Source organism: Scomber scombrus, chromosome 15 (genome assembly GCF_963691925.1).
Source record: "Scomber scombrus chromosome 15, fScoSco1.1, whole genome shotgun sequence".
NCBI lineage: Eukaryota > Metazoa > Chordata > Actinopteri > Scombriformes > Scombridae > Scomber > Scomber scombrus.
The window spans coordinates 23,173,445-23,190,460 of NC_084984.1; the positions used below are offsets into that span (position 1 = coordinate 23,173,445).

A 17,016-nucleotide genomic window follows, 5' to 3' on the forward strand; every position below is an offset into this window, starting at 1 on the left:
GCAACTACTCTGAAAATCTTAAAAACGCTCCTTTTTAATAGGTAATGATCTCATTAGATTTAAAAGTTGTTTAAAAGTGAATTTAAAAGTGGCTTCAAACATCTGCATCTCTACACAATAACGCTGATGCAGTGCATAGTAGCAAAGACATTGTGTACATACTAAGAGAGGCAATAAATATATTAATGAAAGATATTACAACATATCAGGAGCTAGCAAAGTTGAAGGCACTTCGATTTGTCACCAACTGTGATTAAGAGTGAAACTTCTGAAAACATGTTACTGAGTGAAATGTAGTTTGTTTTTCCTTTTGATTTAATGCCTTATTGGTATTTATTTATTTTTATGTGCATTATTTTTGGAAAATAGTTCATAAGGACTGAAATAAATCACTGCTCCTACTACTAATACTTGCAGTAGTCATACAATGCAGTAAAATTAAATTCTGTCCATGAAAACCATCCAAAAAAAATTGGCCCTGGCTGTGTGTGCTCTAAGCTTAGCCCCCAAAATTTTGTCAACTCATAGATTCGCCCCTGCACCATATTATCTGTTACACATCTTCGTTAGTTTGGCTATTACATTACAGGTATCATGGTTTACTACTGCAATAGTCTTAGACAACATCATCTAAAGCATTAAGTGGTTCTTTCCAAGTGCATCAGTGGAGTAACAGAAGTCAGACTGTAATTGGTTGTGTTATTTCTCGGCTATCGACAAAACACTGAGAGGTCACATAAAAAAGTGAGTCTATATAAATAGCAGAGCTGGTGCCAGTTGCATACAAATAGACCTTTGACTTAAATTTAACTTTAAGTCAGACTTACTGTAGACCAATAAATGTAGCTGTTGACTAATGTAAAACAGACTTAGCCTGTCGGGTAATGGCAATATGGTTGAAATAAGACACTTATAAAAAAAAATGGCAGATGCACCAGAGACACTAAGCAGCAGAAGATTGTAACATTTTACACCTGCTGATGTCTGCTGCTGGGGAAAAAATTAGTTATTTTGTCGTTTTTATCAACTTAACATAAATCTGAAGCGACACCAAGTATGGGAGAAGAAAACTGAGAAGAGACACAGCATAATGATGATAATGATAGATGATAGATGTTCAGAGAGGCTTTAAGAATATGATGCAAGAATCCAAATAAATCAAAAGAAGCATCTGGAAATGAGAAAATCCAGCGACTGAAGGTGCAAAAAGAATACATATACCTGTGTCTTTGTGTCTTTTGACCTATTTTCTAACATATTGTTACCATAGCAACAAGGCTCTCATCTCAGGCTTAGTCGAGAAGAGAGGTGGCTAACTTTCCTACCTCAAAATCAAGTCTAAATATTTATATAGTGGATTATGATCAGGGTTGGGAAGGTTATTTTGGAAATGTAATACTTATACAGATTACTAGTTACCCTACTTAAAATGAAATAAGTAATGTAACTATTTCAATTACTTAATAAAAGTAGTGTAACATGTTTCCAGCTGTTAGGGTAAGTGTTCCCATTAAGCACCAAAATCTAAGTTCAGCTGTTTTTCATGGATACTGACATGATTTATATGGGAGATCATTTCTTATAAAGCAACATTTATCTCTCATTTGAAAATGTATTCATTAGTTCATGTAGATTTTGGAATATAAAATAAAGATATTTGATGAATAAAGTGGGTTTAATTGGTACTGTGACATCATTTAAGCCCATGTGTGCTCCAAATAAACCCACGTCATGATTTATTTACTAAATATAAAAAAAACATTGATCTCAAAGAATTAAAAACAGCAATATATGTATTCAGTAACATGTTAAATATTAAAAAATGAGGAAAAATCCTCCTGAGCAAAATCTTAAAGGTCTGAATTTAGATGTAATTACATTATTTAATTACATATTTTTCTCAGTAACTGTAACAGATTACACTGTTCAACATTTCTGGGTTTAGATGAGCTACACAGTTCACTGCAGGCTGATAACTAACATTTTTGTACTATGTTAAATGACACTTTTGACTCACATTTAAAAGGATTATCAGCTGCAATAGCAATAGAAAAAACCAATAATGTGGTTCAAATTTGCTTTAGAGATGTGTTTGCATTTCATTTGCCTGTTATATCTTTAGTGACTGCTGTGTGTAAAGCAAATATCTCTTGCAGAATGTGTGAGATTTGACTCCAGTTTATTTCTGTCTTAATGAAATGAGTGTGTGTGGTGACGCATATTTGTCAAAGTGACTGTGAGGAAGCAGAGCAGTAGTTGACCTCGCAGCCCTGCTTTTACAGTCCGGGCATTCGTCTCATACTGCGGGCTTGTCCGCAGGAAGTCGGGGTCATTTCTCTTCCTGTCGCCACCAATATGCAGCATAAAGAAAAGGGAGGTGGAGAGGGGTGGAGCAGGGTGGGGTGGAGTAAAGTGGGGGTTGTCAGGCCAGTAAACAATCCACTTTACTCTCTATGTGCTAATGAAAATGCTAATGTGCTTTGGAGGCTGAGATGCGATTGTTTGACAAGTCAGCGCTGGAAATAAAGAACGCTGACAGAGGCAAAGAAACCTTCTCTTCTCTTTCTTTATATCTCTCCCTCGCTGTGTTTGAGGTGACGGGACAGATACGCTGAAAGTAGAGGGTCTTATCAAGCTGCGCAGACATGATGCTGAGAGCTAGTGATTCATTACAGGTGACAGCCGCGGGATCTATCTATGCACTAACGCTGCGGAGAAAGCTCTCCTATAGGCAGCAGGATATAAAGAACAAGCAACACTAAGTCATGCTCACGAATATCAAACCGAATATCAAAACCTCTGCATTCTGCAACATCTTTTTGATCGTGTGTAGCTGCATATAAACAATGCATCTGAACACATATACCCAGGAAGATGCTATATCTAGTAACACCCTCTCATTTGTTTTATGGCTCCCTTCACACAGGGTTTATATGTGTAATAAAGGGGGAGGGTGGTGCTGGTGGTGGTGGTGGTGGTTGTGGTGATAGGACATCCGAGACGCAGTATGATTCTTTCCGAGATTGGGTTTGTGATTTCCTGCAGGGGTTCAAACTCAGGTCAGACCTTAAAACCTCCACTTGCCTCCAGATTGCAGCACTTTTATGTAAATTAGAGTTGTTTGGTTAAAAGCAGCGGAACATAAAGACAATAGATGTGTTTAAGTCTTTAGCCTCATACAGGGAAACACACTATCAACTGAATACCTAATGTCTACCACCAAACATAGGAAACAAAACCTGCCATCAACCTCACACTGATATGTCATTTATAAGCTTGAGTAATATCAGACAACTAAATCTAAGTTAAATGTTGTAAGATATATGCTTTTTTATTCTAATAAAGCATAAACAGTAAAAGTCTCCTCTTCACTACATCACTTTAGACTTTGCACACAAGTCTTTTAACAATGATGATATAATACATTTTTGTCTTTTTCAGCTCTAACTGATGGACATTCGGGACATTATGTGCACACGGCTCTGCAGTGAAAGCAGCACGTCAGCAGCAGCTTCAGTCCTTCATCAGTGTCTGCACGCGTTGCACTCAGCCACAGTACAGCTTTGTGGTCACGCACATTATGGAAACCCCGAGATCCCAATAAAAAAAATCACTGCATGTGTGTAAAACAGAGGACAAGTGGCTTTAAAGCCTAAAAAGCCACTTTGCATCAGGTTTCATTGGTAAAGCAGCTGTATTAACACCTCCTGTATAGCCGGCATGTAACACACTGTTTATTAACTCTTACATATCGTTCATATTCTGACTCATAATAAGTCTGTACACTAATTCACATTCATAAACTCCCCATTAGTCAATGTTTGATTAATCTTATGGGAAAAAAGACATTCACACAGGCCAAATGTGTACATTTGCTTATATAAAATGTGTATCAGCTGCAAAATGATGCATTTTATTTCCATTTCTGTAGACTTTGGGTCACATTAGAGAAAGTCCATCTAGCAGAAATGTGTATAGGGTGTTTTTACAGCTCTCACATGTAAAAATGAGTCAAATTTGACCCTAAACAGTATGTAAGGGTTAAAGGTTCTCTTCCAGATATACAGTACGTCTCTGCTGCCAACTGTTCCCTCAGAAAAAGTGTTATTCACAATTCAAATAACAAAAGCCTTGAAACACCTAAATCTATCCAGCAGAAACAGTGCGGTTATAAACTATGACTTATTCAATCACAGTGAAGTTGTACTGAGCCCACCTGACTCATATTGGTAATCTTTATTTTAAGCAAAAGCTCCCAGCAGACAGTGTCTACGCTCTTTTTTAACGGTACACTGTGCAGCTTTTCTCTGCATCCGCAGGGATTATTTCAGCTAACTCTCAAATTGTTTCCGGCAGTCTCCACGCATGCTGCTTTTTAAAAGAAAGAAATATATTAATAAGCTCTTACATGTAAGTGTAATTCTCCCTTGACACCTTTCTGCTCTGTTTTTTTTTTTTTCTTCTCTCTGCTCGCAGCCGTGCCATGTCTTGGCATGGATGAGAGGATGAGAGGATGAGAGGAGAGAGGAGAGAACGCAGGCAGACAGACAGCAGTCAGCAGAATCAAGCAGCTAATTTCCTCTGTGGGAAAATTGAGGACATTATGTGAGAGCTTGAGGATTTCAACAAATGAGGGGATTCCCGTAGGAGGGAGTGTGATTGACAGGTGGGTTACAGCAGGGGATGAGACAGTGGGGGCGGGGAGTGAGGAGAAAGTAGACCCCCCCCCCCCCTCCTCCTGGGAGCACAGCGCATTCCTCTGGTATTAATTACATCAACACCAAACAAATCAGCAGGTGTTCACTCAATACACTCAGCACTTCTAGCTCATCTGATGTCCTCACTATACTGTAAGAACAAGTTATTATAGTTAACATAATATATTCAGATCAAGTAAAAAAGTCGTCTAATATGTGCACACAGCCTGAAAATAAGAATCAGGTAGAGCTTCATCCAGGTTAAAGTGGACATATTATTCATTTTTGGGATATTCTGTCGAGGTTGAAATCTAGAGAGGATCGCGCTTTCGCTTGAGGAAATAAGGCTTGCGGGTTCAGTAACTTCTTTAAATAGCTTCTCAAAACTAATTTCTACAGATTAGCTCATTTTTGGATCAGATTTCGTCTCGAAACATGTACGGATGCATTAGAGAAGTTTGTATTTGAGTTAAGAAGGATAAAAAAGTGTAATCCTAATGCTAATGTTAGTTTATGAAGACTCACATTGGAAACAACTGCACATCTGATTGGTTATTATGTTGCGTTCCATTTACCTCGGAAGTCAGAGCTGGGAATGACGTCACATCCCAGTTTTTATCGTTCCAGTTTAGAGGTCAGAAAACCAGTTGATAAAAAATGCTGTTTTGCTGTATTTTGCTCATACAAACACACGTAGCAACATGTCTGCAGATAGAAGTCAGACAGTCCATCTTGGATTTTGAGGTCGGGGCTGGTGAGGTTCGTCTGACTCTCTGACTTCAAGTTGAAAAAGTTTTGATTCACCACGATCAGCCTGCTCCTTTTGTTCACGTTGCTCATTCTGATAATGAACGAGGAGCAGATGTTGCTCCTTGAAACACTCAACAGCTGAATCATGCAGGTTTTAGTGAGACTGTACACTGAATCGTGACGTCTTTCCTTGGACAGTGAACGGCTGATGGGATGGGAGAGAGAAGTTAACTGGTACTAAAGAGATTGTAGGAAATGTTGGATTATTAAATTAGTTAGCCTGTTTATCGCTGCTTACTTCTGCACTCAATGATGTTTTTTTAATCACAGGCTGGCATCACTTACGCAAAGCTCCACCTTGAGGTCTTCACTCTGCGCTACACCTGCAGCACGGCTTCACCTGAGCAAGCACACATTTTACTGTGAACGTCTTCAAAATTCTAGCTGTGTGGTGCAGGAAAACACCCGCAGACAAATGAACGCCATATGTGGTGGGAGAGAGAGTGAGAGGAGAGGGGAGGGCGTTCGACAGGAGGTGTGTGGAAGCAGCGCTCTCCCTCTCTCCCTCTCCCCCTCTCCCTCTCTTTCTCTTTCTCTGGGGAGGTACGTGAGCCAGTCTACCATGGCTAAACTGCAGTGAAGCACAATGCTGCAGAGATTAACTCCAGCCCATATCTTCAGATCGCCTGCATGGCTATGAGACACAGAGAGTGTAAGAGAGGGATTACAGCAGGAGGGTAACAGAGAGGACAGACAAGAGGAAAGGGAAGGGGGAAAAGAACTGGAACATCCCAAATCTGGATGGCATCTCACCTTTTATTTCATACTAAAGGAGGGAGGGGGGACCTAGAATTTGGAGTAGAATAGGGAGAGAAATGCTAATAATGCATAAAAATGAACAAGTTCTTTTAGAGGAAATTGAGATGAATCATACAATTGAAAAGGGCATTTTCAGCACTTCAGCTCCTTTTTAAAATTGTGCAGTATGGTGCAATAATGAAGCTATTGGTGCATTTTATTCTGTATAGCTAACAGTCTTGCTATAACAGCAATGCTTAATTAACCAGGGAATCATGTTTTGGTGGCTATTAAGGTTGTTTAACTTATAATCTTCTTATATGCTGGTTAATAAAAGGTGATTAGTCACCGTTTATGAGGAAGAATAAACTCATTTTCCAGTTCACTAACGAAAAACTGTGAATGGATGTACTGTAAATAATTTACACTTTACAATATGGTGATTATAAAGAAAACTGTGAGTGGGAGTTCCACCACTTAGCTGTTTGAGACACAGTTTAGTGGGGAGGAATCAATCGAAATATCAAATTATTGGCCACATTTCTAAATAATAAAGGCCCCTTCTAATAATTATATAAAAATAAATCAGATTTTTACCAGTGCAAAGATGCTAGAAATTATTAAACTTTTTCATCGTGAACATTTATGGTGGTGCACCGATGCAATATATAAGAGGGGGAGGGGATATTAAGTTATGTGTGTCATGTGTTGTACAGCTTAATATTTTGTTAAGATAATGTAAAAGCATCTTTAACTTCCAGTGCACATCCTGTTAGTGTGCACTGGAAGATGTGAGACACTTCATAATTAAAAAAAGCTCAATAGCCTATATTTGAAAATCCAAACTCCTATGTATCGAAGCAACATAGCCATAGACTTTATGTAAAGATGGACGACGTGTCACTACTTTCTGACACAATGCAAAAAAAAGTGAAGAGTCTTCCCAGTATAGTCACTTGACTGACGGCTGCACACCACAGAGAGCCGAGTGGCCCCAGTGTAGCCACAATGGAAAGGTAAACCTGCCGAAACCAGTCGATACTTAGCTATTTTCAGAAGCTACTGCAATGACTTCTGCTCTTGTGCCATATGTGACTGACACTCACCTAAAATACTCACAATGTCCTCCAAATAATCCATTGAATCACCAGCACAACACAATTAATGTATGTCTTATGATCCAGCTATAATGAATCTTATGTACCAGTCTACTACTTTAAATACTCAGTCAGGATGCATGTGTTTTAAGGTATCTGTGCACATGCACTGTATCTAAATGATTAGCAATACATCTGCAGAGCGCCTAATATGAATGAATTATGCATTCATTATATGTGCAATAATAAGCCTCTTAATGCTCCAAACATTAATGCAGAGTAGTTCAAGCTCAAGATTGTGCTGTAACCAAATTTGACTGCACCGGATGATATCTGTGTTATTTTTTCTCTATTCTATTATTCCTCACTCTTGTTTCTTAGTCTCCGGCCAGATGTCCATTTAAGAGGCATTTACTGACCACTTTAAGAGTCACTGACCGTCACAGAGAAAACTACGATGAAAAACACCAATCAGTATCATCAGGTTTATTTCTATGCACAAGGGAGCAAGTGCACACACACATCTTTTATTTACATGGTGTGCGTTGGGGAGTTGGTAAAAAATGACTCATTCTTTCTATTCTCTCCCTCCCCGTCTCCTACTGAGAGATGAGTCAGAGTATACGGGTGAAATCTGGGTGAATAATAATTCTTAGTGTTCTCTTTATGCTTTTTACAACCACACAATCACATTATGAAAAAGGTTGTTTTCTTTTAATCTGTGTATGGGAACGATAAGTGAGTAATACTCCTCCTTTAACACTGAACATAGAGTATATTGGGGGGGGGGGGGGGGGGGGGGGGGGGCAGCACACACACACACACACTTTTTTTCCTGGTGTGGGAGAGATCTATCTCGCTCAACACACCTCCCACTCATGTATCCAAATACCTGGTGCCATGACAACGCACTGGCAGCTCCTAAAGCAATGAGATTATGGTTTTAAAAAAAGTCACCCACTACTACTCCATGCAAGACAAGACAGGTCGTAAACAACACAAGTCATTAGCAGGTCGTGAGTAGGAGTCTGTAGACTTTATGTGTTTTACTTCCATCTAAATGCATCAGGGTCAATAACGAGGTGTTTTTGTGTCTATGTGGTTTAGTCAAATTTAAAGGGGTTAAAATGTGAAAATAAACATATACATAACTTGCAGACATTCTTCTTTTGTGGACCCAGCATAACATTTTCTGCTTTTAATCCATTTTGAGAGAATATATTAGAGGATTATGGTAAAAATGTCTAAGTGGTGTAACCATAAAAACTATTTAAACTTGCTTTAAAAACACTAAATTCTCAATAAAACACCATATCAGCTAGTTTGGCATGATCTTACATTATAATTGTTTATATTAAATAAAGGTAATGGAATACAATTGTTCTAAATATTACATTTCATCTGGGGAATCATGGAGATCAGGAACTATTTCAGGTTTTTTTTAAATGAAGTCATTATTAGTCCACTTAAATATACTGTAGGTGGATGAAATATTTAATATTTATCATTCTTTTGTGGTTACACCATTTGACATTTTCAGGAACATTCAGTCTTACTTTTGGTTAAAAAGAATGGTGCAAATGTCATTTCAAATGACATAAAACAACAAACCTGATGCTGCATTTAAAACTATTTTTAGTATATTTTTTTGAATTGTTCATCTTGCCAACCCTTATTTGTCACTGGCCCATCAATCAGACTTCCTTTACGTGACAGAGGGGTTGACTTTCAGGTGAATTCATGAGTTTTGCCAGCAGTGCCAGATGAACTGCAAACGGCACCCTGTACCTTTCCAAAATCAGCACACTATGAACTCACATCTCAGCCGTTGCACATACAGATTCAGAGCATGAAGTAAAGTGTTTTAAACTCTCACTCAGTAAATCAATATACAATCTGACTCTAAGTTCACCTTTGTTTGACCAGACAGATCGGTCGGCCAATAAAAACATTGCAAAATTTATGATTCTAGTGTTTCATCATCATTTTTAGTACATTACCACACTACTAGACTAAAAAACAGAGACATGACATCATTGTTTCTGAGCTGAGTGCAGGAAAACATCATGTGTTAAGTCTTGTTAATTCAAAATGCTGTTCAAATCTAAATTGGTGCAAGGAAATACGACACCATGTTTCTTAAAATGAGCATTGCCCAGTTCAAACTACTGAAAAACTCAATGATAAAAAATGTGAAAAACCTGTAATGTTCTTTCAGAGTAAGAAGCTGATTCAGAAAATTGGTTTTCAAGGCCACTAAAGAGTAATTTAACAGTCATTTTAAAGGCTTGCTGCCATGGCTTAAAGTGCCAAGAGTTTATAAAGTCACATCTGAATGCACCGAGCATCATTGATGGGTGTGTTTGGGTTTGGTGTTGCACCTGTAACCACACCCAACAGTGATGTCATGGTGTCCTGACACACCTTCAAGTACACTTCTGTATTACTGCAACACGGTAAGAAGTTGGGCGTCTGTATTTTATCCCACCTCCATAAATATGATTCCCTGAGTTTGGATACTAAATAAAGTTATTATAATGACATCCAGTGACAAAACAACGTGAATGTGCTTATTTTCTCATCTTAACACTGTGAAATTGATTTGAAAAGAAGGGGATTTCCACTGTAAGTCCTTACCAAGCCATCCGGCACCAGAGTTGGGGACACACATGTCCGTCTCAGCGCTCGGCAGGACGAATCCGACCACGAACACCTCCACGCCGTCTGACATGAGCGCCAACCCGAGTACAAAGAACAGCTGCCACTGGAATCTCCCGTGGCCGCACTCCTGCATGATCAGCTCGTACTGTTGGGCCAGCTCCTCCTCATCTGCCTGTCTCTCATTCTCAAGCTCCTTTTGGCTCTTTAGGCTGTCAGACACCGGCTGGCCCAGAGCCACATTCCCGTCCTTCAGCTTCCCGTCGTTACAGGCAGGCACGCCTTGGTACTCCCCCTCGTAGATCTCGTCTTCATCATCGTGGCCCTCCGTGGCGTCGCTGGAGGCCCCGTCGTCGTCGTTGGCTGGGTTATTGTCAGCGTAAGAGTTGTAGTTGTTCTCCTCTTCATCCTCATTCTGGAATCGATTGTAGCTGCGATGCGACGAGTATTCATCTGTGGCACGATCGACAGCTTTGTTGAAATTTTTGGCAGCTTGCCTCTTGGCTTCTTTAGCGATGTCCTTGGCACCTTTTGCCAAGGAAGTCCTGTTGTTATGCGTTTCATCCATCGTGGCAAATAGATAAGCTGGCACTAAATGTCTTTTAATTCGACTCTATGAAGCTTGTTTAACGGGGTCAAGCAGATTTAAGCTACCTTTTTGATTCTTTCTATTCCTAGACAAAGCGAGACTTAAGGCAGTTTTGGTTCAAACAGCCAAGTGCAGGAAGGTCAGTCAGCTGCCAGGACACTAATGATTAAGTAATGATGTCTAATTCCATTGGATGGGAGCAGCCAGACAGACAGTGCTGAAATGGAGACAGTTGATCTCAAATTGGGAAGCTCCTCAGCCCTGTCAGAGCTCAGTAGAAGAGACCGTCAGCCTGTGGGGACAGAGAGAGAGAGAAAAGCAAGTTTAGCTTAATTAAAAGCTGTCTGTCAAAAAGACTTGACTGCAGTATTTCTTGGCTCACTAGAAGAAACTGCAAAAAGAACATTTTGACACAGAGACACAAAAAACTTCCATTGAATTTTTATGCTTTGTTTTACTGGAGTCACAGATCCTGTAGTCAGGCTTTGAGGGGGTAATGACAAAAGAAAATGAATCACTGGGAAGAAATTGTGCAAAGTCATTGGGTATTTTTAGAGTGAAAACTACTTGATGATTTCAGTGTTTGAAATTTAAACTGTAATATAAAAAAACATCTATATCCACAAATGTGACAGTTTTGAGCAATACTACAAATATGTTTGATTATCTTCAAAAGGTAACAACTTGACATAAACAGGTGTGCAGAAAACTTTAAAGACACCTATGAATATTATGCCATGTAATTCATAAGAAGCACAAGCTACAGCCTCCAAAAACAGTTGATTGAGAGTCTGATAAACTGAATGTTATAAGCTTCATAAAGGTAAGATCAGTTGCAAAGTGCACTCCTTGACTTTTAAAAGTAACACTAATGAAACGTTAACCCTCACATACTGTTCATATTCTGAGCCGTCACAGTAGTTCTGCATAATAAGTCTCTGTAACAAACTTCTGAATCATAAATCATCAATCATAAACACCTCATCAGTCACAGATAAACATAATGAATCCTTAATGAAGTTTTCAGAGAGCAAAAATAGTTTTTTTGTTTTGTTTTTATGAAAAAAAACTATATAAAACAATCTATACAACGGTCCAATGTTACATAAAACTATAATTATATTAAATGTGAAGAATGAACATTTTTGAATGATCATTTTTAAAATTTTGGATAAATATGGGTCGAACACACTACAAAACTGCTGTTAAAAAGTTCTTTGTATATTGTGGTTCACATTAGGGGAGGTCATCATATTCCAGGCTAATGGAAAAAAGTATTTTCACAGCTCTCAGAAGTAAAAATGGGTCAAATTTGACCATGAACAGTATGTAAGGGTTAATGGAAAGTGGGTCCAATGTTAAAAAAAAACCTCATTCATAGTCCAGCTGAACTATGTGCACTTAGTTTTAAGTCACGTAGAAAAGAAGCAGCTACTTAAAACAAGCCAAATGATGAAGTAATTAAAATAAAACAAGAAAAGTCAGCCAAGCTTGCAAACTCGCAACAACAGAGTTTCTTTTAATTACAACTTGTGCCCTTGAAGTATTTCTGGATCATTTCCAGGCAGGACTGTTGCACCCAGAACATTACACACATTTGTACTCAGTCCACTGATGTGCTCTATTCACCAATTATTTAGCGTGCTGATGACTTCACAGCGTTGGGTCTACTCATGGACCCTCTGGGAGGAGATGAAACACCTTGGTCCGGTGTGTGGACAGCAGTGAGTGCTTCATTCAATAAGACAAAAGAGGTTTTTTTTGTTATCACTTGGCATTGTTTGACAAGGACAACACCAGAGCGTAAGCAGCTGCACATCACTGACACTGACGACTTCCCAGGTTGAGTAAAGTCTCCTGATTGAGCAGGAACAGACAGCAGCAGCAGCAGTGTGGAGAAAAAATAAAAGTCACGATGACCCCCCCCCCCCCCCCCCCCCCCCCCTTCAACCTCTGCCACCACTGCACTTTCATGGTCTTTGACTGCAGTGCCGTAACAAAAGGTGATAAAAATGCGTCAGTGGAACGGTGACATCTCACTCTCACCCGTAGACAACATTTACTGTAAAACAAGTTGTTGAAGCAGAAAGCTCGTAACATCATCAGTGACCCTCAGCGTCACACAGAGGCTGTTTGGTCTGAGTCAAGAGCAATTTTTACAATCATACCACCTTCTGAGCAGAAGCCATGAAAACTCACCACCACCAAAATAGGATTATTACAACAGTAAAACCTTTTAAATTATGCTTTAGCAGATACAAGCTTCATTAATATCATTCAAAGAGCCAATCAGCGATCTGCAGCCACTCAGGAATATATATTAAAACTCATTTGTGTGTGTTTGAAAGTCCCAGCAGTCTTGTAATTTGTAATACTCTTTTGGGATGTTTTGCATCAGTCACCACAGTATTAAAATATACAGTATTATATATACACTGTATGTCATTAGTTTTACATTTTGGAAAATACACTTCATTTGTGCTACCAGCCACCTGTGAGGCCTGCTCATAAAGAGGACAGAGCATGCACATTTTCACACTGAAATGTATATTATGGGGCTCTACTGGAATATCTTTACATGATTTACAGTTTAAAAACTCATTATTTATCTTATACTGACTCAGCCCCTCACTTTAGCCTCTGTCTTAAAACAAGCTGTTTTAGTTCCTTGTCTCTTTTAGCTTCATGAAGCTTCACCTTGGCTACAAAGGCTACATCAACAAATATGACTTTTTCTTGTTTTTTAACTCAAAATATAAACTTCTCAGTCACATCAGTACATGTTCGAGCCTGATGCAGGTGGACAAAAGCCTGAGGAACAATCTTAGTCACAAAGACAACAGACCAGACGGACATTTGTGGGTTTGATGGGAAGTAGAGATAACACTGCAAACAGAGCATTCAGAGCAGCCTGAAGCCCTGGCCTTTCACTTGAAGGTAGCATTTATACATACATTCACCTCAAGTTTTGGAAATTTGACCATGTTTAACATGACTACTCAACATAACAACAGTATATAAATGACAGAAAATCACATAAAGCATGATATGTCCCCTATATGTATATATGGAGCCAGGAGGCAGTTAAATTAGCTAAGCGCAAACGGTGGAAACAGAAGGAACAGCTACCCCATTAGCTTCTAAAGCTCACTAAGCAACATGTTATATCTCTGGCTGGGGGGATTTCTTATTTTGTTATTCTGTGAGTTTCTGCTTAAAAATAGTACATTGTATTGCAGTAGTAGGTTTTGTTATTGCACTGTTTTGTTTTACACTGTTCTGATGTCAGACTTACATTTTATGTGGTATGACTCAATGGCTTTTTTGGATTCAGAGCACACAACAGAATTGCATTAAATTCAATAAATATGATTCATACCCAACATCATTTATTCATTAATATTATGGAAATATCACATTCTTGGAAACTTGGCTTTTGTAGCCGTGTTTTCTGTCACAGTATTTCTGCCTCATGTTTCCAGGCTCAGACTACATGTCAGCCTGTATGACTGACTACCCTCAGGGCTCTCGCTGCTGTGACACCAGAATAGCCTTTCAGAAGACCTGTCAACACATCAGGGCCGAGCCGTCTGTCTGCCACACTGGAGCCGGCGGTCACCAGACCCAGACCGCTGCAGGAGAAACACCAGCAAGCTTCAGGCCCTCCCAGAAGCCCCTTAGCGACTGTTACTGACGGGGCAATTACAGAGTACAAACTGCACTAATACAAATATATTGCACACGCTAAACATGTGTGAAGTAGCTTTTTTTATTGCGAGACATTTGACTGGGAAATACTGATCTCTGCAGAGCTGCAAGGATTTGATTAGTTGACAGAAAAATAATCTGCAAGTATTTTGCTAATCAAATTATCATTTTAATATTTTTTTAAGGTTTAGGCTTTAAGATTTTAACTTGTAAAATGTAATGATTTAATGCTGTTTTGTCATAAGTAATAGTAAATGGAATATTTTTAGGTTTTGATCTGTTGGTTTAAAGATGTCGACTTTGGCTCTGGGAAATTGGATCAGTAATTTTTCATTATTTTCTGACATTTTTTTGACAAAATGATTAATAATGGACCCAAGATCTGGTGCATGCATGGTGCATTTCTTCTTAATTAAATCCTCCATAGTTAAATACGTAGTTTTAAAGTTTGTCAAGTTTTAAAAGTTGAAATTCAATAACAGAATGACACTGTCTACTGTTTCATGCTTATTAATTTAGAGGTTAAACTCCCAAAGAACAGCAGTCAGTGGCATCTGCTAGTCAAAAACAGGAACAGCGCTGCCAAACCTGAAACACAATATATCATAATCTGTTAAATGATTCTTATACAGAAAAAGGAGACACACTTGGCATACTGTAGTTTTCTACTGTTTCAATCAGCCAAAGCAGAAATATCCCCAGAGCAATACCTGGAAATATTTTTGTAGAATTAAGTTTTGTGGTGTCTCAATGTCAGTAGTGGTAAGATGATACCTTACAGTCATTCAGCCATTCAGCCATGCAACATATTTGTGCCAAAAACTCCATCTTTTCTACATGAGGCTTATCATGATACTCTATTTGTATCTGCCGTCCCTGGAGTAGAAAGCATACACTGAGGTGTAGAGTCCGGGTTAAGTGCCCAAATGGATGGCGGCAGGTTGATGTATGGTGTTTCTGCTCACCTTTGCTCTGCTGGATTAGATAAAACATCAGTTGGGATCTGTCATTTGAACATAAGCGCTGAGGCTCCGCAGAGACACAAAGCAGCCCAAAAGACTTTGGTGCAATGCAGCAATGAAAGGAAGTCAGAAGAGTGTTTCTAACTAAGTTTGTGCACAGCCACTAATGATGAGACACTAATGAATGCAATCTCTCTCCATCCTATATGGCTTCTGGACATTAAACTATACATCTGTCGCTGTCGAGATTTACACTGCGTCATCATGTCCTGCAGTGAAAATGGTCAGTTTACTAGAAATGTACAAGTGAGTGGATCTAAAAGTTGTTAAAGTCAGTATTTTAGTAACATAAAGTTCTGCTTGTGGGTTTACATATGTACAGTATAATAGACTCGTCTCCTCTCATCTAACTTTAAAGTTAGATGAGAGGATCAACCTCACTCTCATCATGTCTGTGCTTTATGTAAGTATAGAGCTAAAGAGGTATTTTAGGTAGTGTAACAATTTCTTGACAATTAACAAAACAAATTAAAACCACAGATTGTATTTTTTAAATTTCTGTTTGTGTATTGATTAAAAGGAGATACACTATGTTAATTTGGAAGCTTTAGATGTGTTGGAAGACATATTGCACATTTCCCTCTGCTTCCAGTCGTTATGCTAAGCTAAGATATAATAGTGCGTTCCAGTATTTCTGATTCCCCACCTCAAAATCCAGGATGGCTGAGTTGTGCATCAACAGTGTGAGAGTTGTAGTAACATCCTGTTTGTTAGCAGTTTTGCCTTATTTGTGTTTCATTAAATCAGTCGTGCACACAGAGCTGTCCAACTTCTATCCGTGGAAGTGTTGCTACGTGTGTTTGTTTGAGCAAAATACAGCGAAATGTGTTTTTATCAACTGGTATTCTGGACTTTCTCATCTAAATCTTGGCAAAAAAAGCAAATAAGTTAACTTCCCAAGCTGTTGGAATGTTCTTATAACCATAACCACCACCACAATCTTTCCTCAACCTTCACCATATATTTATAAACCGTCATTTTGGAAGGTGCTGACAAATGATATAGTGTGTTGTTTAGGAACCGTATGAAGACTTGTAGTGTATAAAAAAGATGTAAGATGGAGGAGCTCATACTGTGCTCTTTAGACGTTAAAACTGCTGAGAATAGTCTCAAAAAGCCTGTTACAGGAATAGACATGTACTCTGAGTATCTACACACACACAACCTCCTTTTTCTTTTTTTTGGCAAAACTTTCCCAAACTCATTTCCAGCGACGCAGCTCCTCCAACTGAGAGCTTGACGTCTGAGACTAAAGGTCAAACTCTGTGATAAACCTCATGATATGCTCTGAGAGTTTCTGCACCAAATGGCCAAGAAGAAAATAGCCAATCAGCTCACTGCACTGCATCGCTGAGAGAACTATTTTATAATAGAGGCAAAATGAATAACGGTGCATAACAGGCAGCCAGGTCTGCGTATAATCCCTGGTCTCAATTCACCTCCTCCTCTCTCTCTCACTCTATCTCTCTTTCTCTCTCTGTTACTGTCACTTTCTCGTCTCTTCTTCCTTCCTTCGTTCTTCCTCCTCTCTCTCTCTCTCTCTCTCTCTCTCTTTCCATCCTCCCCAGCTCTCTCATCCGAGTGCGCGGAGAATTTCAATGCAATGCAGAACATGAAAGATATCCTTCCTCTGTTGACATTTCATTATTCATGATAGGCTAACCGCTCTCCTCCTTATGCAAATGGTCATTAATGCT

General features: G+C 39.0%; 1 protein-coding gene across 1 annotated transcript in view; it reads right to left on the minus strand.

Annotated features, from left to right (window-relative positions):
• The window catches only part of LOC133995307 (synaptic vesicle glycoprotein 2C-like), a 38,240-nt gene extending 27,672 nt beyond the window's left edge, over positions 1-10,568 (minus strand). The window contains 1 exon segment of the mRNA XM_062434648.1: positions 9,980-10,568. Coding sequence (XP_062290632.1) covers positions 9,980-10,568 — 589 coding nt within the window.
• Between the last annotated feature and the right edge of the window lie 6,448 nt (positions 10,569-17,016).